Source organism: Bufo gargarizans, chromosome 3, assembly GCF_014858855.1.
Source record: "Bufo gargarizans isolate SCDJY-AF-19 chromosome 3, ASM1485885v1, whole genome shotgun sequence".
NCBI lineage: Eukaryota > Metazoa > Chordata > Amphibia > Anura > Bufonidae > Bufo > Bufo gargarizans.
The window spans coordinates 165,847,656-165,869,994 of NC_058082.1; the positions used below are offsets into that span (position 1 = coordinate 165,847,656).

At 41.4% G+C, this 22,339-nt stretch overlaps 1 protein-coding gene across 3 annotated transcripts in view; it reads right to left on the reverse strand.

The window, feature by feature from the left end:
• Positions 1 to 22,339, reverse strand: part of RB1 (RB transcriptional corepressor 1) — a 286,970-nt gene that overhangs the window by 259,737 nt on the left and 4,894 nt on the right. For 2 of the 3 annotated variants that reach the window (XM_044288474.1, XM_044288472.1), the window contains exons 2-5: positions 19,299 to 19,413; positions 13,474 to 13,586; positions 10,242 to 10,376; positions 3,816 to 3,854 (exon numbers count right to left, since the gene is read on the reverse strand). In XM_044288474.1, the coding sequence (XP_044144409.1) occupies positions 3,816 to 3,854; positions 10,242 to 10,376; positions 13,474 to 13,586; positions 19,299 to 19,413 (402 nt within the window). The remainder of the gene's footprint in view (positions 1 to 3,815; positions 3,855 to 10,241; positions 10,377 to 13,473; positions 13,587 to 19,298; positions 19,414 to 22,339) is intronic. The other variant, XM_044288473.1, reaches the window with a different exon arrangement.

Genomic DNA, 22,339 nt, shown 5'->3' on the forward strand with positions numbered 1-22,339 from the left:
GCCCCTGCCCGTCTTGTGGCAGTCAAGATCTCTCCCTGTAACTGGCGGGAGTGTCGTTGAGCCCACTGGACTGCTGGCATGCAGGAAGTTAGAACTCCTTACAGGGACATAGCTTTTCTTATGGACAGGGTCTGTTCTAACTGAACCCTCTGAACTACTCCCTGAACCCCGGCTACCTTCTCCTCTGTGAGGAAAGTTCTTTCCAGCCTGGAATTTAAAACCAGAAAAACCTGGCTCGTTGACGGCTCCAACTTGGACTTCTGGATATTCAACAGCCAGCCCAAAGACTGAAGAACCTCCATAACCCGATGCAGAGACCTGGCACACTCCTCCCGAGACTGGGCCACCACCAGAAAGTCGTCCAGGTAAGGTAAAAACGTGATGTTCTCCCTTCTGATGAAGGAAGCCATCTCCGCCACTACCTTGGTAAAGACCCGAGGTGCCATGGAGAGGCCAAAGGGAAGAGCCTGGAACTGATAGTGAAGAAGTCCCACCTCGGTTCTCACCGCCACCCGGAAGAATCTCTGGTGATCTGGATGAATCGGAATATGATGGTAAGCATCTTTTAAATCCAGGACCGCCATATGGCAGCCTGGAGACAAAAGATATATCGCTGACCTGATGGTTTCCATTTTGAATTTTCTGGCCTTCAGGAATCTGTTCAGATATCTGAGATTTATTATAGTCCGGTACGAGCCATCCGGTTTCTTCACTAAAAACAGGGTGGAATAAAACCCCTTCCCTAGCTCTGACTCTGGGACAGGAATCAACACCTTCTTGCTTATCAGTTTTTTTATTTCTTGCAGCATGATGAGAGAAAACCTCGAAATCACAAATCTTTCTGCGGGACAACTCAAGAACTCCAATCTTAAACCCTCCCGCAGAAGACCTATCAACCATTTCCCTGCCATCTTTTCCCAAGCAGGAAGAAAGAACTTTACTCTTCCTCCTACTGGGATCATGGCGTCATTGCTTTCCTTGTTTTCCCGCACGGGCTGTGCCTGATCCAAACAAAAAACCCTTACTTCCTGATCTAGGCCTTGCTACCTGCTCTCTGTCCCCCGTCTGCTTCTTATTCTGGAACTTTGTCGGGTTCCGAAAGGGCCGTTTATATTGCCTGAATTGTGTAAAAGATTCCTGGGGAAACTACTTCTTCCTATCTGCCGCTTTCTCGAGTAAGGAGTCAAGTTCCGACCCGAAAAGAAACTGGCCATCACAGGGAATGCTACATAGCCTCAGCTTGGATGGCAAATCTCCCCCTTTCCAATTCTTAAGCCACAAAGCACGTCGCGCAGAATTGGAAAGGGATGCGGTTCTTGCTTCCAGCCTCACCGAGTCCACCGCGGCATCCGCAATAAAACTGCGGCTTTCTGGAAGGTCGGTATAGAAGCTAATAACTGCTCCCTAGGGCATTTCTCCCTAATCTGCCCCTCTAGCCTCTCCAACCACAGTGATATAGACCTTGCAACAACAGTGGCTGCTATACTAGGCCTGAAAGCAGCCGCAGAAGACTCCCACGCATTCTTAAGGGAGGAATCTATTCTTTTATCTAAGGGGTCCTTTAAGAATCCTATGTCCTCAAAGGGCAGTGAGGATTTTTTAGAGATCTTGGAAATGGCTACATCTAGTTTCTTTTTATGCTGCAGGTTTCCTGTCCTGGGGCGGAGCCATTTCTCTAAGGTTCTGTCGTGGGGGAGGGAAAAATTTATATTTTACTATGCAAGCCTTCTACAAGATCATTAATATATTGAAGAGAATAAAGGTCCAATACTGACCCTTGAGGTACCTCACTAGTGACAGTGACCCAATCTGAGTGTGTACAGTTAATAACCACCGTCTGTTTTCTATCACTGAGCCAGTTACTTACCCACATACAGACGTTTTCTCCCAGTCCGAGCATTCTCATTTTATAACCTTTTATGTGGTACAGTGTCAAATGCTTTGGAGAAGTCCAGATATACAACATTGATTCGACGCTGTCAAGTCTAGAACTTACCTCCTCATAGAAACTGATTAAATTAGTTTGGCATGACCGATCCCTCATGAAGCCATGCTAATATGGCATTATTTGCTTATTTCCGTTGAGATGCTCTAATATAGCATCTCTCAGAAAACCTTCAAACAGTTTACCCAGAACAGATGTTAAACTTACCGGCCTATAGTTTCCAGGCTGTTTTTGTACCCTTTTGGAATATTAGCACCACATTTGCCATGCGCCAATCCTGTGGGACATTCCCTGTTGGTATAGAGTCTGCAAATACCAGAAATAAGGGTCTAGCTATGACATTACTTAATTCCCTTAGGATACAGGGGTGTATGCCATCTGGTACTGGCGATGTGTCTATTTTACTCTTTTAAAGGACACTTTTAATGGGGAATTTATTTTTACATTCAGCATTTCATCTGACAGTTTATTTTCCTCAGTGAATACATTGCACTCTCTGCGACTCCCCCCTCATTACTCTTTAAAGGGCAACCACCTTCAGATTTATACTTTTTAACATTTATATAAATTGAAGAACATTTTAGGGTTAGTTTTACTCTCTTTGGTGATTAATCTCTCGGTCTCTAGTTTGGCCGCTTTTATTTGTTTTTTACATGTTCTATTTTTTTCCTTATAGTTTTTCAGTGCTTCCGTGCTACCCTCCTGTTTTAGCGATTTATATGCTTTCTTTTTGTCATTTATTGCCTTTACAGTTCTAGTTATCCACATTGGTTTCTTTTTGTTCCTTAACCTTATATTCCCATACGGTATGTACCTCTCACAATGAGATTTTAAGATGCTTTTAAAGATATCCCATTTTATGGCTGTATTTTAATTTTTTAAGACTTTGTCCCAGTTAGTTAGGCCTATGGCCTCTCTTAGTTGACTAAATTTAGCTTTTTTGAAGTTTGGTATTTTTGTTCCTCCCTGTAGAAACGCTCTTTTGAATGATAATTGGAAGGTTATTACTTTATGGTCACTATTTCCCAGGTGTCCCCCAACCTGCACGTCTGTTGTTCTATCAGGCCTATTGGTTAATACTAAGTCCAGTATGGCCATCCCTCTAGTCGGGTCCTGAACCAGTTGGGAGAGGTAATTGTCTTTGGTTATTGCCAAGAACCTGTTTCCTTTATGAGATAGACTGGGGAACTGAAACTTGTATATTTTTGGGTAGTTGAAATCCCCCATAATAACCATCTCATTATGATTTGCTGCCTTGTCTATCTCGTTTAGTAGTAGATTTTCTGTGGACTCTGGTATATTAGGTGATTTATAGTAAACTCCTATTAGTAATTTATTATTGTTTTTAGCTCCATGTATCTCTACCCACAGTGACTCCACATGTTCATGTCCCTCACTCATGTATTCTCGGACTGTGGGCTTTAGACAGGACTTTACATAAAGGCAGACCCCCTCTCCGGTTTTGACGATCCTTTCTAAACAGACTAACATTGTACATTAACTGCCCAGTCACAGCTAACATCCAGCCATGTTTCCGTTATTCCCACTATGTCATAGTCCTCCTCACACATCACTAATTCCAGTGTTCTAATAATAATCTTTATTTGTATACCGCCAACATATTCCACAGCGCTTTACAATCAGGGGGTTCAAGTACAAACAGAGTCATAAATAACAATATCAGCAAACACGTCAACAATTAAAACAATAGGAATGAAGGTCCTCATGTAACACCTATCTGACACCTCACCAAATTACCTGAAACAACAGTTACACTTTAATACAGAAGCTATATTCAGCCGATGTTAGCCGGCTTGGCTTCAGCTAACAGGATTATAATGAAGAACATGACACATGAAAATATACTTACTGATTATTTGTCTGTTCCATAAAAATGTTGTCAAATGTGCTAAACAGAAAACAAACAGCAATTATTTATCTGAAAAACTGCATTATTTTTACAATTACTTACTAGTCATGCTGCAACCCTGTGTGGTTCAATTTCTGCACTACTACACAGCAATCTTTAGTCAGGCAACATATATAGTGACCAAGATTGGCATGTAGCCCCAGCCCAACAGCCAGCAAAGGAGGCAATATGGACAATCACACTACATTAGTAAGTGGCTTGTATTAACTTTATCTACATGATAAATGCCATTTGCTGAAGTGAGACAACCCCTTTAATATGATTATCCTTTATCTCGGTCATGCAGTCTTAATAATGGCGATTAATTGTAAGGTTGTAGTTAGCTTTCTTTGTACAATGATGCAAAATTATTACTTCTACTTGCTACATGCTACAACATATCACACCATTTGCCAAATACTTAGTTTAGTAGATATATTACACACCTCTGCCTTTCCCATGTAATTATCTGCTCAGTGACGCTGTAATGTGCAGACAATGCTACTTAGAAAATAAAAATAAAAAATCTTGGCAAATGTCATCACGACATCTATCTCTTCACTTATCCGGTCCTGTCCCATTTAATAGAAAAGTTGACAAATAAAAAAACTAAAAAACATAGGTTCTAAATGTGTTTCAGAGGTTTTGTTCTTTGAATAAAGGCTACTTATAAACTCGCGTTTTAGGCGGATCCGTCATGGATCTGCAAAAACGGATCCGTTACAATAATACAACCGCATGCATCCATAATGAAAGGATCTGGTTGCATTATGTCTTCTATAGCCATGACGGATACGTCTTGAACACCACTGAAAGTCAATAGAGGACGGATCCGTTTTCTATTGTGCCAGATTGTGTCATAGAAAACTGATCCATCCCCATTGACTTACATTGTGTGTCAGGATCCGTTTGGCTCAGTTTCGTCAAACGGACTCCAAAACACTGCAGGCAGAGTTTTGGTGTCCGCCTCCAGAGCAGAATGCAGACTGATGCGTTCTGAGTGGATCCTTTTCCATTCAGAATGCATTAGTGCAAAACTGATCCGTTTTGGACCGCTTGTGAGAGCCCTGAACGGATCTCACAAACGGAAAGCCAAAACACTAGTGTGAAAGTAGACTTAGAGACACGCAGAGTCACAAAAAACACCATGCATGTACTAAAAGAAAGAAAAAAATATTAATCTGTGATGCCATTCACCCACAGATAGCATTGCCCAAAAGAAGCCTGTGCGTGAACATTGTCTAAATCAGTTAGGTTGCTTTGTTGAAGGGAACCATGGGCAGCATGATTTAGCGATTGGTGTCCCGTCTTATTCTAGGAGGTGTTATTTTAAAGAAATCATACTTTTAACAATTCTTTCATTATTTAGTATAGAGTAAACTGGTCAATCATGCTGAGCTAGGCGAGGAGAAGGCAATCTTGCTGTGCTGGCAATTCAGTTAGCATGACAACTTTAGTTTAGTCTCTGGGTCAGTATGATTAAAGAGATACCAAATACACAGTACAGGTATTTTATTTTAAAGAGTCAAATCTACTGAAGAGTCATGGTTATCCATAATCTCCTGCTCTCTCGTCCATCTGCTGATGATTGGCAGTTCTCTCCTACAGAGAAAGGGAGAAACCAAGGTAGAAGACTGTCAGTCCTCAGCAGGTGGGCAGGAATTCATGAATAACCAGGACTCCTCAGGCGGCCGGGACTCTTTTCCAGGCCCAGTCTGCAATGATTGTGAAGTTGGTTCTCGGTAACCACTTACTTTTAACTTATAAATGACAGATCGCTGAAATCAACTCACCTGTCTCTACTTTATACTGAAGTTAGTATGGGCAGCATAAAGTTGTTGACAGGTTCCCTTTAAAACTTTTCAGTAAAAAATTGACACTTTCTTTATTCTTGTTTAGTTCGAGTTATATTTTTTTAAATAAAACTTTATTTTAGTTCATCACTTAACAGACCCACAAGGTGACTTTGATCAACTGATCATATACCACTTACATAATACACTGTACTACTTCTGCAGTGCACTGTAGAAAACGGACAGGCAATCTATTATGCTATGCATTTGATAGAGATGTGCATATATGTATATCATTCTTCAGAAATCAATATGGCTCCCATACCCTGTTGCTTAAAAAAATAATAACAAAGAACAGCACGAGGGTCTCGGCCCATCCTGGAAGACCCCCCCCCCCCCCCCTCCCCCCCAGGAGGGGTCATTTGTGATAAACGTAGTACCACTACTGACCAATGAGGACATTACACAATGTACTCCTCCCCCTCCCCTTCCTCACTATGTATAGGAGTGTGCTGTGTAATAAAGCCGAGAACTGAATTGACCCTGCTGGTAACAGGTCTCTTTCCGTGCACACAAAATCCTAGGATTAAACTACTAATTTGGAGCAGCAGAAAAACATTTCAGCTCTGATTAAGAGCATCTTTAACACATTTACAGATTGTAGATATCGTGGGCTTCACTAGACCCACTGGTGCCATGTGAAGGCACTGGCACCCAGCGATCGCATTTGCAAGGTGCTGATGGGTGTCAGCCACCTAGGTGCCACAGCTGCTATTTACCACAGCTTTTTAATATTAAACCCCTTCTACACCTGGCCAGTTTTACCTTCCTTCCCAGGCCATTTTTTGCAAATCTGACATGTGTCACTTTATGTGGTAATAACTTTGAAACGCTTTTATTTATCCAAGCAATTCTGAGATAGTTATCTCGTGACACAAGTCATAAATTTGAGGGACGTTAGAAGGCTTAGAATTTCAGAATTCATTCTTAAAATGTTTAAGAAAATTTTCAAAACCCACTTTTTAAAGGACCAGTTCAGTTCTGAAGTCACTTTGAGGGGCTTACATAGTGGAAACCCCCCATAAATGACCCCATTGTAGAAACTACACCCCTCAGGTTACTCAAAACTGATTTTACAAATTTGTTAACCCTTTAGGTGTTCCACAAGAATTAAAGGAAAATGGAGATTAAATTTCAAAATGTCAAATTTTTGGCAGATATTCCATTTTAATAAATTTTTTTCTTCAACACATCGAGGGTTAACAGCCAAACAAAACTCAATATTTATTACCCAGATTCTGCGGTTTACAGAAACATCCCACGTGGCCGTAAACTGATGTAAGGGCGAACGGCAGGGCGCAGAAATAAAGGACTGCCACTTGGTTTTTGGAGGCAGATTTTGCTGGACTGGTTTTTAGACACCATGTCCCATTTGAAGCCCCCCTGATGCACCCCTACAGTAGAAACTCCAAAAAGTGACCCCATTTTGGAAACTAGGGGATAAGTTGACAGTTTTATTTGCTTTGTTTGTTTCAGTTTTACATAATAAAGCATTTAAAAAAAGAAAAAAAGAAAAAAGTTTGTGTGCAGGGGCTCATTTTTTGCAGGAAGAGTTTACTTTTTTATTGGTACCATTTTTTGGGTACATATGATTTTTTTTGACCATTCATTATAACACTTTATGAGGCAAGATCACCCCAAAAAATTGGTTGTTTTAGCAAAGTTATTTTATTTTATTTTTTCAATTGAGGGGTTAGGTCATGTGATATTTTTATAGAGCAGGTCGTTACTGACGTGGCAATACCTATATGTATACTTTTTCTTATTTAAGTTTTACACAATAATAGCATTTTTAAACAAAAAATAAATAAAAAAAAATGATATTTTAGTGTCTCCATAGTCTGAGAGCCTCAGCTTTTTTATTTGTTTAACAATAGTCTTAGGTAGGGGCTCATTTTTTGCGGGATGAGATGACGGTTTGATTGGTTCTATTGGGGGGGGGGGGCATATGCCTTTTTGATCGTTCGGGGTTGCAATTTTTGTGATGTAAGGTGACAAAAAAAGGCTGTTTTTTTTTTGTTTTTTTTATACTGTGTTCACCTGAGGGTTAAGTCATGTGATATTTTTATAGAGCTGGTTGTTATGGACGCAGCGATACCTAATATGTATACTTTTTATTTTTATTTGTCTTTAACACAATAATTGCATTTTTGAAACAAAAAAATAATTATGTTTTAGTGTCTCCATGTTCTGAGAGCTATAGTTTTTTGGGGCGATTGTCTTATGTAGGGGCACTTTTTTTGCGGGATGAGGTGACAGTTTTATTGGTACCATTTTGGGGGGCATCGCTTGGTGTTGCAATTTTTGTGATGTAAGGTGACAAAAATGGCTTTTTTTTCTTTTAAACAGTTTGGGCCAGATTTATCATTAGCTCAGGTCAGAATAATGGAGTGAAAAAGTCCCCAAAAAAGTCCCAAACGCTAAAACTGCGCACAAATTTTCGACTTTTTTCTGCTCTGCACTATGCTCGCCAGTTTTCTGAAAGTGGGCGTGAATCTCTAGACAGATTTGCTATTGGGACTATTTAAAAAGTCGCAAAAAAGTGGCAATTTCACTCCAGTGAGGACCATGCTTATCTTAGGAGAAAAAAAAAAAGGGCTGCCTTCTCACCCATCGGGTCCCCACCACAGCAGCGCAGGGACCCGATGGGCTCCCTCACCCGCCGCAAATCCCTTCTATGCCACGGTCAGCGCTGATCACGGCGCCTGCAGTGATCGGGCGTGCACTGCTTCGGTGCCTGCCCGATCATCATGACCTAATAGTACGTCAAAATGCGGAAACGCACCTGCCGCCATATGTCCGGAAGGGGTTAATGGGAGTCTGTCACCTCATTTTCACCAATATAACTAACAACAACACCCCACAGAAAATTGCAAATGCTTTCCAAGCATGCCTGTGTGTACTATGTGTCTGTATTCCATGTCCAGGAAAAGCACTTTTAGGGTCCATTCACACATCCGTTGTTTCTTTCCTGATCTGTTCCGTTTTTTGCGGAACAGATCAGGACCAGATCTGGACCCATTCATTTTCAATGGGTCCTGGAAAAAAATAAAAATCTGACAGCACAATGTGTGCTGTCCGTTTCCGTAGTTCCGTTCCGCATGTCCGAAAAAATATAAAACATGTCCTATTCTTTTCCGCAAAAATTGGATCCTGGTACAATACAAAGTCAATGGATCCGCAAAAAACGGAAGACATTCGTATGTCATTACGTATGTCATCCGTTTTATGCGGATTCCGTTCCTGGAAATTAAATCCTGCAAACAGAAACTTTAAAAAAAATAAAAAAAAAATTCAAAGAAATCCAAACAACTTTATTTGCTTATTGAAATTTATACAGGTTTCCGTTTTTTGCGGATCCGCAAAAAACAGATGACATACGGAAACATTTTCAGGAACAACGGATCCGCAAAAAACTGACCGAAATTCGGGATATAGAAAAATACTGACGTGTGAATGTAGCCTCATTCTGCTGAAAAACCAGCTCCCAAGTGCCCAGCTGAAAGTAAAAACAGCTTTCACTCCTGACTATTTCTAACGGCTATATCTTCTAATATAGTGGATATAATGCTGTGATTCTAGTATAGTTTGAAAGGTTAGAATGCCATCTTTCCAGGCCCATATTTCTAGCTGGAACCAATCTTAAGATATGAGCATTTAAAGCAGCCCTCCCCTCTGTTTTCCAGCAGAATAAAAAACAGAATAAAAGTGCTTTTACTGGACGTGGAGTATGCTTGGAATGTGTCTGCAATCTTCTGTGGTACAGTGCACTTAGATATATTGGTGAAAAAGAGGTGACAGGCTCCCTTTAACAGAATAAGTTTAGCTTCACATGGCAGAATTTTTCCCTGGAAAAATACAATGTATTTTAACACTTTGAATGTAGCAGGTCTGCCCATGGATCTGGCCCCATTCAATAGGAGAAATCTGCGAGCAATAACTGCATTAAGAAAAGAGATACCCTTTTTTTTTTGCCACGGTTGGGAAAACAGTGTGGAAATACTACCTTGTTTTTTATGCAGAAATCTTTGCACAAAATCTGCCATGTGAATGAGGCCTAAGGGTACTTTCACACTTGTGTTGTTGGATTACGGCAGGCAATTCCGTCGGCAGAACTGCCTGCCGGATCCAGCAATCTGTATGCAAGCAGATACCATTTGTAGACGGATCTGGATCCGTCTCACAAATGCATTGCAATACCGGATCAGTCTTTCCGGTTGTCATCCGAAAAAAAGGATCCAGTATTTACCTTTTTCACATTTTTAAAGGTCTGTGCATGCACAGACCGCAAAACCGACTCAGTTTTCCAGAACACCTGGGGCCGGATCCGGCATTAATTATTATTACAAACCAACACACATTATACAGACATTTGAATCTTTAGCATAGTATAATAAATCAACTGTAGTCATGTAGTCAGAAAAAGCAACAAGGCAATAATGCGATTTAGAAACCTAAAAGACATTAAAACAAACGTGAGGCAAAATATTTTCCCATTTCTATGTAAAATTTAACATAATTGTGTAACATTTACCTCTGGAACTTTTGGTACAAGTGGCATGTTGTTTCAAATTTTTTCTTAAGCTTTGAGACTGCATTGTCAACTTTGGTGCTCAGATTATCCATGTTCATATCAATTTGATTCAGAAGGCCAAAACATTTGCTGACACTGCAAGTAGAAACTGAACGTCAGAGTAATGTCTGCAAGAAATGCAGCGTTTGTTTTTGTTATAAAGCTATTATAAAACTTTTTAGCAAAAAAAAAAATTACATTTGAAAAAAGTCCTCCTGCAAATGTACCTATTTTATTCTAGATTCTGTATTGTTGTCTCAAATATAGTTGGAGCACAACTTGGTGTTAGGCCTAGGCCTTCTGCCATAACTCACGCTGTCTCACCTGTCATCTCCAGCATCCCCTGCCTTGCTGCTGTCTCCCCCAGATATGGCAGGCGCGTGTATGCCAAACGCATCCTCCGACCATGCTCCCTCCGTGCTCCCTCCCATGCTGGGGTTCCATAGGGGCGCACTCCCCGGTCCCTGTCATTTATGCTTCCGGGGGTGTGTGCTTTCTGCTTCCCAGCACAGCCCATGGGCAGGGTTATTAGGTCAAATAGCAGCTTCCTCTTCCAGGAAGTTGCCCGAGCGGATAGTTACCATCAGTAATAGCAAAGGTGTTCTGTTCTGATACTCTGTGTTTGACCCAGCCTGACAGAACATGCCGTTTGCCTGCATCAACTACTGGACCTGTCTGAGCCTGAACCCGTCTGATCCTCTGTACCACGCTACTATCTGATACCGGCTTCTGACCTCTGGCTTGTCTCTTCTGTCCTGTCTCCTGTGAGAGTGCTGAATAACACCCTAGGGGTTAGATGTCTGCCATCCCTTAGTCGATGAACAGAATCCACACTCTCTGGTTTGACTATTAAAGGAGTATTCCCATCTGGGACACTGATGACATATCACTAAGATATGCCATCAATGTCAAGCCCTTTGTTTGATCAGAAAGAGAATTATGTGACTGTTCATTGCTGCACAGTTCTCCCTTCCTGGCACCATAATTGCAAGACACAGACGACAGCGCTGACATAACTAGTAGATAAAACCAATGGGAGCTGAAAAGGCCTCTTGCACACGACTGTATGGCTTTTTCAGTATTTTGCGGTCCACAAAAAGAGGATCCGCAAAAAATACGGATGATGTCCTGTGTGCATTCCGTTTTTTGAGGAACGGAACAGCTGGCCGCTGATAGAACGGTACTATCCTTGTCAGTTATGCGAACAATAATAGGACATGTTCCATCTTTGAACGGAACGGACAAACAAATATAGAAACGGAAGGCATATGAGTACCTTCCGTTTTTTTTGCGGATCCATTAAAAGGAATAGTTTCATATATGGTCCGTATACGGAACGCAAATGGAAAAGAGGCCCAAGTCTCCCATACAGAATACTTAGAGAGCAATACACTCAACAAAGTTTCAAACAGTTAGTTTCTGTATCAATTCCAATGTTTTTCAACATCTCTGCTTGCCGTCATACAAATCGGTTCTGCTTTCCAGTGTAATTTTCACCCTCTCTCTCTCTCTCTCTTTACTTGGAGGAATTACCCCTTCATCCCCTGCATAGAAAATTATCCCTCATTCACTGCCCTAGAGATTTCACCATAGCACTATGTCAAGTAATGCCTCCTCCACTCCACCCTTTCCAAATTCTCTTCCCCATTTGAAGGGAGAGAAGGCAGTAGAAGGATGTCTGGGGTACTAAACCTGCTTTAGGGCTCATGCAAACAAACTTATTTTTCTTCCTTTTTTTAACAGGTCTACGGAATTAAAAAAAAAAAAAAAAAAGCTAAATGTCTGTATGTCCGTTCTGCAAAAAAAAAATAGAACATGTCCTATTCTTGTCCACTTTGAAGACAAGGACAGGCATTGTTACAATAAATCCGCAAAAAAACAGATGCAACACAGATCTCACACGGATGTCATTATTTTTTTTTTTTGTGGATCCGTGTTTTACGGTCATGTGAATCAGCCCTGACTAAAGAGATCACTATGCTAGCACAGAGGAGGGAGTGAGCAGGTAAGCTATTGAACTGAGGTGGTGGACCACAGGGGGCGCTACCAAAGATTAAAATGGAATGTACATAAGCCTAACAATATTATGATTGCATGCATATTATAACAATACTTTTTCATGGGGTAAACCCTTTAAATAACATTTGCTGTTGTTGGAATACTGCCTTACAAACCGCTCCACAAAATTAACTGTGCTGTTAACTCCAACACCAAGCACTTTATCATTGTTAACTAAAAAATCTGCAATATATGTACTATTTTAACAATGCAGTTTCCTGTACAGTGCTCCCTCAGGATACAAAGGCCTCAGGATACAATATTTTCAACATACAATGGTCTTTTCTGACCCATCGAAAGCTGAAACCAGACAACATACAAAGCCTCAGATCCATCTATTTACCAGTGGCCTTGATTGGGTGGATTAGTTGCTAGTTACTGTTATATGTAAGGACTCGCTTTAGCTGTCTCAGTCTACTTTCACACTGGCGTTTTGGCTCCGTTTGTGAGATCCGTTCAGGACTCTCACAAGCGGTCCAAACGGATCAGTTTTGCCCTAACGCATTCTGAATGGAAAAGGATCCGCTCAGAACGCATCAGTTTGCTTCCGATCAGTCACCATTCCACTCTGGAGGCGGACACCAAAACTGCTGCCGCTTGACAAAATTGAGCCAAACGATAGAGTCAGACGATAGAAAGCGGATCCGTCCCCCTTTGACTTTTCGATGATGTTCAAGACGGATCCGTAATAGCTATAGAAGACATAATAGAACCGGATCCGTTCATGACGGATGCATGCGGTTGTATTGTTGTAACAGAAGCGTTTTTGCAGATCTATTACGGATCTGCAAAAACGCTAGTGTGAAAGTAGCCTTAGTTATCTGCTTATTTTTCTAAAATCTTCATTTTTTTTCTAATCTTTGATGACATTTTGGGGCTTTGGAACCAATTACTCAACATGAAATGGTTGTCCTGGAACCAATATTGTAACTTGAGGGACCTCTGTATTTGAAACAGTGTATTTGTTGCTCTAATTCCTGAGTGAACTGCCGAGTATCAGGACACTAGGTATACTGCAATGCCAACGTACGTCCAGCAGGTTCACATTTTATCGTGAGTCTACTGCACTCATATATATCAATACTACAATAACAGAAGTGTGATAAATATAAGAAACAAGAAAATGAACGTTTACCTTATATTTAAAGCCCTTAGAAGTTCAGTAAACGTGAAGGTCATGTCATCAAAGTTGACAGAGGCAATAAACAGGCAAAGTCCCAAAGCTTCGGTCTTCTGTAGAGTGTCCTGCTGACGAGCACAAATGAGCTTTGTTATAACAGGTTGGCAGATTTTTGATTTAAGACCCATCCAATAAGCACACACAAAGCCTTTAACACTGAACATGATGCATAAACCCAGCTATTTAATCAAAAACATACATTTGGTATGTAAAAGAGCCCTCTAAATACCCCTATTACATGCCTTCTATGTACAAATCTGTATCAGCATATTGAGCTAGGCCTACACAGTGACTTTGGTTACTCCATTCACTATCACTCATGAGAATTCATGGAGATTGCTAGGGAAAACTTTTCTCCATTTTTTTTTATTTTTTATAAGGAATCCTTCAGAAGTTTTTTTTCCTGAAAAACTGCTGACGACACTAGTTTAGGGGCCATGGAGATCAGAGCAAAATACCTTTATCAGCCCTTATTATAAGCAGCAGTGTGAATAGGAACTTTTATTCTGCTGGGCAATGATCCCGCAATGGCCCCAAACGTCATCCCACACACTCTAAAGTGCTGATTCACAACCCTTCCCCTCACCTCTGAGTAACAACTGCTACAGGGCCTGGAAGTTGCGCCCAGCAGAATAAAATGTCCTATTGACATAACTCTGGCCTATAAATTGTGCTTTTTTTCTGTGAAAGTCCCAATATTGAAATTATATATTTTTTCCTCTTTGTTCTCTCTCATTCTTGACGCTCTCTCTTTAGGCTAGCAGTCCACTAGAATTTATTCTGCACAATAATCACACATGAACCATGAAGGCAAATGCAGTGCAACAACTTCTTTGGAATCTCTTGTGAATCTGATGTCATGCATTCTGAATACAGAGATCAAAAAAATAAAAATAACATCATCAGTGCAGGAATAATTGCTTAGAATTACTGTTACGTAGAATTACTGTTACATAGCTGACTGAAATTAGCAATGTGCTAATGTCAGCACTACATAACAGTGCGTTTCTTACATTTCTCCCTGCAGCCGTTTTGCTAAAATACACATTTATAATATGCCAATGAGATTCTAGGTGCTATGTGGGCGTAGATTCAGCACCTAGAGGCTCCGTCTACTCACCCTTTATCCCGCCCAGGTCCTCCGTTCTACCCACCCGGCTCCTCTTGATTGATGTCCAAGTTCCACGCACCGTTGAGGAAAGCCCGCGCTCCCGGCTTCCTCACTGCGTCTGCGCTGACTACGTCACAGTGAGGAAGTCGGCACCAGGACCGTGGCTTTCACTCACTGCGCCGAATACAGAAGTGTATTCTGCCTTTAAGTGTACGGCATCTTTGGGATCAGTAAATCTGTTCCAATATGTTGCAACCTTATACGAATTCCCCACAAAAGGTACTTACTACCTCAAAACAGTAATAAGTAAGAAGAGCGAGTTTTACTGACTGCGACATTGAGCTGCGAATACCTGGGCGCACGCATGCATGATAACCTGCAACTATGATGGGATAACAAGATGAACAAATTGTGCGACTTTCATGGTATTCTACAAGATGTGCTGATTTATGGTCAGAGGACTGTAATCAAAAACAGAGGACTCACCATAGTTGCTTTTATTTTAGTTTTAAGACCGGATTAGATTTAGGATAGTTTGCTAATAAATTAGAATTAATAGCAGACTCATGGTCATTCCGTCTCTTACAAGCAACCATCTCATCTACAAACAAAACAGCGCCACTTAGTGGCCAAACTCACATTTTGTTTCTAAACAGAAAATTAAAGGGAATCTGTCACCAGGATAATAGCTATTGAAGTAAAGCCATAGCATAATAGCACTTCGTACCTTATTTCCAGATGTGCTTTTGCTCCAGCAATAGATGTTTTTTTATCCTCTGAAAATCCAGTTTATTTGGTATGCAAATGAGCCAGTAAGGTGCCCAGAGGGGCATCATTCTTTCAGGAATGTTAATCTATTACTGCCCCAAAGCGCATGGAAAGGCACCTATTCAACATAGTTTATTTACAAATGGTCCATAAGACCAACAAAGCCTCTCTTCTACCATGTGCCACTTATTCAATCTTAAAACATAACAACTTTATTTGCTCACTATTAAAATGTCTACTAAAATAAATAAAATTGTTTAAAAATATCAGATGGATATGGATCTGTGGATACTTTGTAGTTATCTGTTTCCAACACTGTTGCGTTCACAGTGTAGCAAACACAGGGATTTAGCGAGTCATTTTAGCGCACCGGAGGCACTAGCTGTCTAAAATCTCGAACACTGCCACCCCCGACATGTTTCACCAGCTAACCTGGTGTCCTCAGGGGTTTTGGGCAAAGTAACTTCTTCTTGCAGGAAGGAGCCCAGGCACGCCTCCTGCCACAATGTGTCCACCTACATCACAACCTGGTGTATAACCCGGTTCACCTGAGGATGCCGGTTTTCCGCCGAAACATGTTGGGGGGCAGCGTTTAGCAAGTTTTTTGCGTTTAACAGTGGGAACACAGTTAGGTAGAAAATAGCTAGTACGTACTTACAAAACTTTGACGAGTAGAGCTGGTCTGTGCGCACAACACGCCAGCCCAACCATTAATAGGAAGATCTGGTGTCAATGCTGAGAAGCTAAGCAGTAGACATTCAATTCCTGCATTGGTACCGATAATACTGTGTGCCCCACTGTAAACATTACCAATATATTTCTATTAGGATGTTAATAAATGAAATATAATAAAAGTTAATTTATAATTGATAGGTTATGACTATATGAAAACTAGAAAAGCTACAATTTCTGGGGAAATTGTGTGACGTGTTCTTGCCTTCACCAGTAGTCTACAACCAGAGTGGCTTGAGTAACTGTTGTGTGGTTGGAGTGGCTGGAGTAATTGTGGAAAGGTTGGACTGGGCAGAGTAACTTTATGGACTGGGCAGAGTAACTTTATGGACTGGGCAGAGTAACTGTGTGGAGTGTTTGGAGTAAAGATAGTAAACATTACACTAACCAATTGATTGATCAAATTTAAAAAGTGCACATAGCAAGCTTGATAGAGTGAGAAATGCATTTCAACTTTTATTTATTTATATAGCACATTTAATTGCAATGTTGTTGCCCAAAGTGCTTCACAGTTACATTAAAACTTACATTTATAAAAACATTAACAGCCGATTTGTGTAGGTGGGCTTGAAAAGGAGGGAGTGGTGGCAGTTTAGAAATCATGTCCTGATTTTTCAGCTCACACTCTAGCTTTTGTCAGCTCCCTCTCTAGTTTTGAACATTCCGCCATTCATTCCTTATGGGACCAATTTTGCCACAAAAAAGGCTGATATTTCGTGAACCATTCGGCGAAACGTCCCACAAAGTAATAGCACAATAATCGGGAACAATCCGCATGTTTCGGTATATGTAGTGTAAAAATTGTGGGAGGAGTTAGGGTGGTAATAAGAACATATATGCGAGATAACAGTAAGTGGTCTTGCCATGCAAAAACACTTAATAAAGTTATTAATTGATATGCCCATCACCTACTAAGTGGGTCAATTTGTAAGTTTCCTGCAAGAGTGACGCCCCTCCGGGCACCTTACCAGCTCATTTGCATACCAAATAAAACAACAATTTTCAGAAGATGGAAAACATCTATTGCTGAAACAAAGGCACATCTAGAAATAAGGTACTAAATGCTATTAGACCATGGCATTACTTCAATATAAATTATCCTGGTGACAGATTTCCTTTAACGCATCAGTGGATGCAATCAAATCCTCCAAACAGGATAATGCAATATAGTGAAAACTCCACTTTAGTGTTTATGTGCTACGACTAGGGGCACTCTTCTGTGCCATCCGATTTCTGAAACATCCCTCCCTTGTGCCGGGCCCCTCAGAGGTAATATACTTACCCAGCTCCCGATGCTGCTCCTGATCCGCACCCGCGATCATAGGGTGGCTCGTCCAGTCCCCACCTGCCATTGGCTGCTTCCCTTCCCCCCCCCTCCCCGTGTGCAGGGAGAAGCAGCAGCGTCGGTGCGGGGGACCAGGAGCGGCGCTAGGATATTACCTGTGAGGGGCCTGGCACATGGAGGGGGAGGGAATAAACCCTTTAAATAAAACTGAAGATTTTATTGACATCCACTAGTTTACTATTCTGAATGATCCGATCCCTGTCTTTACCCAGTGCTGGTGCTGAGCTGTTTTTTCCACTTGTGATTTCATATTTTATTTCAATCTATCTGAAGCAAAAGTATTCTCAACAAGACAAAATCTGTACAAACAGAAGTAAATAAATGCACATAAATGAAAAAACTCCATAGAAGAAAATGGACATGACTAGAGTTCTTAAGAAGTGTTAGGGTGCAGATACACATGGTGTAAAGCCAGTAGACTGTCTTCAGTGGAATTGTGAGATGAACATACGAAGAAAGTGGATGAGACTTCAGAAAGCTGCACAAACTCAAAATCAATTTATACTGAAGGTTAAACCTGCCATTTACAACCGTTGCTGTGAATCCAGCCTAAAATGTGGGAATGCACAATTGTCTAAAATGCCCTTGTATGCTGTAGTACTAACACTGCCGTTTAAAGAGGACCTTGTTGCCCAGCAAAATGGGGTTCATATGTGGGTAATTTTAATTTTTTTAAAAATGTCAGTACTGCTCAGAACAAGTAATCAGAATTCAGATTTCATTCTCTCAAAAGCAGATTTGAAAATGAAACCAATGATCTGTTGTTATGGCCAATACAAAGACACTTATTTACAACTCAACTTAAAACTTTTAGGCCCCTTTCACACGGGCGAGTATTCCACGTGGATACTGAATACCGCACTGAATACCGACCCATTCATTTCTATGGAGCTGTTCACATGAACGGGGATTTTTACGCATCACTTGTGCGTTGCGTGAAAATCGCAGCATGCTCTATTTTGTGCGTTTTTCACCTAACACGGGCCCCATAGAAATGAATGGGGTTGCGTGACAATCGCAAGCAAGTGCTGATGCGGTGCGATTTTCACGCACGGTCGCTAGGAGACGATCGGGATGAAGAACCGATCATTATTATTTTCCCTTATAACATGGTTATAAGGGAGAATAATAGCATTCTGAATACATAGTAAAATAGCGCTGGAGGGGTTAAAAAATAATAATTTAACTCACGTTAATCCACTTGATCGCGCAGCCTGCATCTCTTCTGTCTGTCTTCTGTGCTGTGTGGAGGAACAGGACCTGTGGTGACGTCACTCCGGTCATCACATGATCTTTTACCATGGTGATGGACCATGTGATGACCGGAGTGACGTCACCACAGGTCCTGTTCCTGCACAAAGCAAAGAAAGAAGACAGAAGAGATGCCGGCTGCACGATCAAGTGGATTAAGGTGAGTTAAATTATTTTATTTTTTAACCCCTCCAGCCCTATTGTACTATGCATTCTGTATTCAGAATGCTCTTATTTTCCCTTATAACCATGTTATAAAGGGAAAATAATACAATCTACAGAACACCGATCCCAAGCCCGAACTTCTGCGAAGAAGTTCGGGTTTGGGTACCAAACATGCCGTTTTTTCTCACGCGCGTGCAAAACGCATTACAATGTTTTGCACTCGCGCACAAAAATCAAGCATGTTCCCGCAACGCACCCGCACCTTTTTCCGCAACGCCCGTCTGAAAGAGGCCTTAAAAGAGAGTTTGGGGGACATATTTACCAGTGAAATCCACATTTACAACAAGTGAAACCAGGTGTAAAACGTCTAACAGTCCTAAAACAATTACCAAATTAATTGAGACTTACCAGCGCCCTATCTGAAGACATCTTCTCATATGTCTGCCAGGCCCGCAATCTCACAAGAGAAGATATTTTTAGTTTCTCACATAACGCAGCAAAATCTTGGTCACCAATTTCTTCCCTAGTATAAAAAATAAAAGTAATGTTTAAAAGGGAAAGTCCAGGATTTTATGAGCAGGAAGCAGTATAAAGAAAAATATCAGTAGTCACCACTGCTCCATTCAACGTCTATGGGGCTGGTGAGGCTAGCTGCACACAGTGTATGGCAATGACTGTCAGGAATAGTAGTAAGCATGTGTGACCACCTCCTCATTCAAACTGCATTCTAGTTAATAGTGGTGGGGGGCTAGAGGTCCCAGCAATCAAAATTTGGAATGTACTTATACATTGTATGAGATCAGCCACAATCTTCTCCTTAGTAATGCCTTTTTCACACGACAGTATGGCTCTTTCAGTGTTTTGCAGGCCGTTTTTTCCGGATCCGTTTTTCAGTTTTTTGTTTCCGTTGCGTTTCCATTTCTCCATATGGCATATACAGTAATTACATAGAAAAAAATTGGGCTGGGCATAACATTTTCAATAGATGGTTCCGCAAAAAACTGAACGGATACGCAAGACATACGGATGCATTTCCGTATGTGTTCCTTTTTTTTGCGGACCCATTGACTTGAATGGAGCCACGGAACGTGATTTGCGGGCAATAATAGGACATGTTCTATCTTTCAACAGAATGGAAAAACAGAAATACGGAAACGGAATGCATACGGAGTACAGTCCGTTTTTTTTTTATAGCGGAACCATTTAAATGAATGGTTCTTTATACGGAACGTGAAAAAAAAAAGGCTCGTAAACTGAAAAAATAAAAACGGTCGTGTGAAAGAGGCCTAAGGGTAAGGCCGCGCGTTCAGGTTTTCTCATGCAGTTTTGGAAGCCAAAACCAGTAGTGAATTCAAAAAAAAGAGAGAAGTTGTATCTGTCCTTCATACTTTCTCTCCTTTTATGATCCACTCCTGATTTTGGTTATCAAAACTGCATGCAAAAACTTGACTGTGTGGCCGTAACTTTAAAGGGGTATAACAGACAGCAGGGGGCGCTATACAGATACATTTTAATAAATAACTCAGTGGCTATACTATATTTTTAATTACATGCAATTACACAAGTTTTCAGATCCAGGTGCTGGTGTGAAAACTGTAGAATATTTTTCATGGGACAACCCCTTTAAAGGCCCAACACTTCCAGGATTAAAGGGGTATTCGGGTAAGTGAAAGTTATCCCCTATCCACAGGATGTGGGGATAACTATCAGATGGGTGGGGTACCCCACTACAGGCCCCTGCTGCTCCACTGAAATGAGCAGAGCAGCCGATCGCACATGTGCGCAGACGCTCCATTCATTTCTATGGGAGTCCCAGAGATAGCTGAACTGTTCCCATTAATTGGCCCGAACATTGTGCAATGTAATAGGGGCTTAAAGAGATTCCAGGTAAAAAATATATTAATTTTTTTTAACAAGTTTCTGCAGCATTGCCGCTGAAAAAGATGATTCATGCTTACATTTCCTTCCATTCTGCCTCGGATTCATAAATGAGCGCTTTTCTTCACTACAGAGGACGGTGCTCACTGGTTATTAGCCCCTGTCTCACCCTCTGTTATTAGCCCCTCTTGGTGCTACTTACAGAGCTGCCTGTGTCCTCTGGTGATCGATCCAAGCAAAAGGGACCACCAGAGGAGCAGGTAGCAGGTATAACAGACGCCATTTACAAAATGGCGTCCGATATACCTATTTGATTGGTTATTTTAAAAATCTACAGCCTGCCAGCCAATCAGCAGCGCTGGCAGGCTGTAGTTAAACTTGAAAAGCTGCGCAATCCTGTGAGCGCGCGTTCACAGGAAATCTCAGGTCTCAAGAGATGACGCCAATAGGCGTCACTGAGACCTGAGCGCGCTGCCGTCCGGACGCCTATCGGCGTTACCCTGATGGCAAGTGGTTAAGAGCGTCACCAAACTATGCAAATGTGGTATATACAGCTGAATATGAGGATATGCATGTGTGTGTGTGTAAAAATATAAGTCAAACACAGGTCATCAAGCAAGCTTGTCCAAGTATCCGCCTATCATGCCACTTCTCCTTTTACTGCCCTCGTTACTCAGGGGCGGATTTAACCCAATGTCACATTGACCACAAGGTGACAGGAGGACCAGGTGACGCCGCTAACAAAACTTTTTTTTTTGGAGAAATTACAGCACAAATACAGCCCAATCCTCAACCCATGCAAAAGGTCCCTTAGCATCAGGCCTCATGCACATGATCGTATGTATATTGTGGTACCGGCAATGTGCACCCTGTCTCCATTATAGAATCACCAAGAATAAACGCGCTATAATTAGCAGAACAGTCCGCAGACAGAACACGGAGGGCATCTTTGTGCTGTCTGCAGTTTTTGCAGCCACGGGTCTTCTATATTGATGTTCTTTCCCCAGGATAGGTCATCTATATCTGATCCATGGGGGTCTAACTTCCAGCAAGATGAGTTGTTCGAAGAGGCCACTGAGCTACAGTGGACCCCCTGGATGCGATTATGGTGACCCGTCCTGAGGATAGGTCATCATTATCATTATCTAGGATGACCCCTTTAATAATTGTCTGGAGCCCATACTTTGTAAGCAGCAGCCAAGATAAATTTATGTCATTGCCACTAAAGGTGCCAGCTGCAGAAAACACATGGATCTCCCTGACCTTGCAGGGGTCTGAATACGGCTGGCAGTCACTGCATGTAATATGTGACGCCAGCATTTCCAGTCCAGCACCACACCGATGAGGAAATCGGCGAGACAACAGAGGCTCCAACAACCAGGTTTGCCCAAAGGACACTGATCACAGATGGGTCTTATAAACACAACCACATAGACATCGATGATGTACAATACTTGTCTATTCAGTCTGGCCAATAGTTTTATCATTGTAGGTGCAGTAGATGCACAGCATTTCAAGAGTCCTAAAGGAGAGATTTATCCAAGGCCTCATGCACACAAACGTATTTTGTT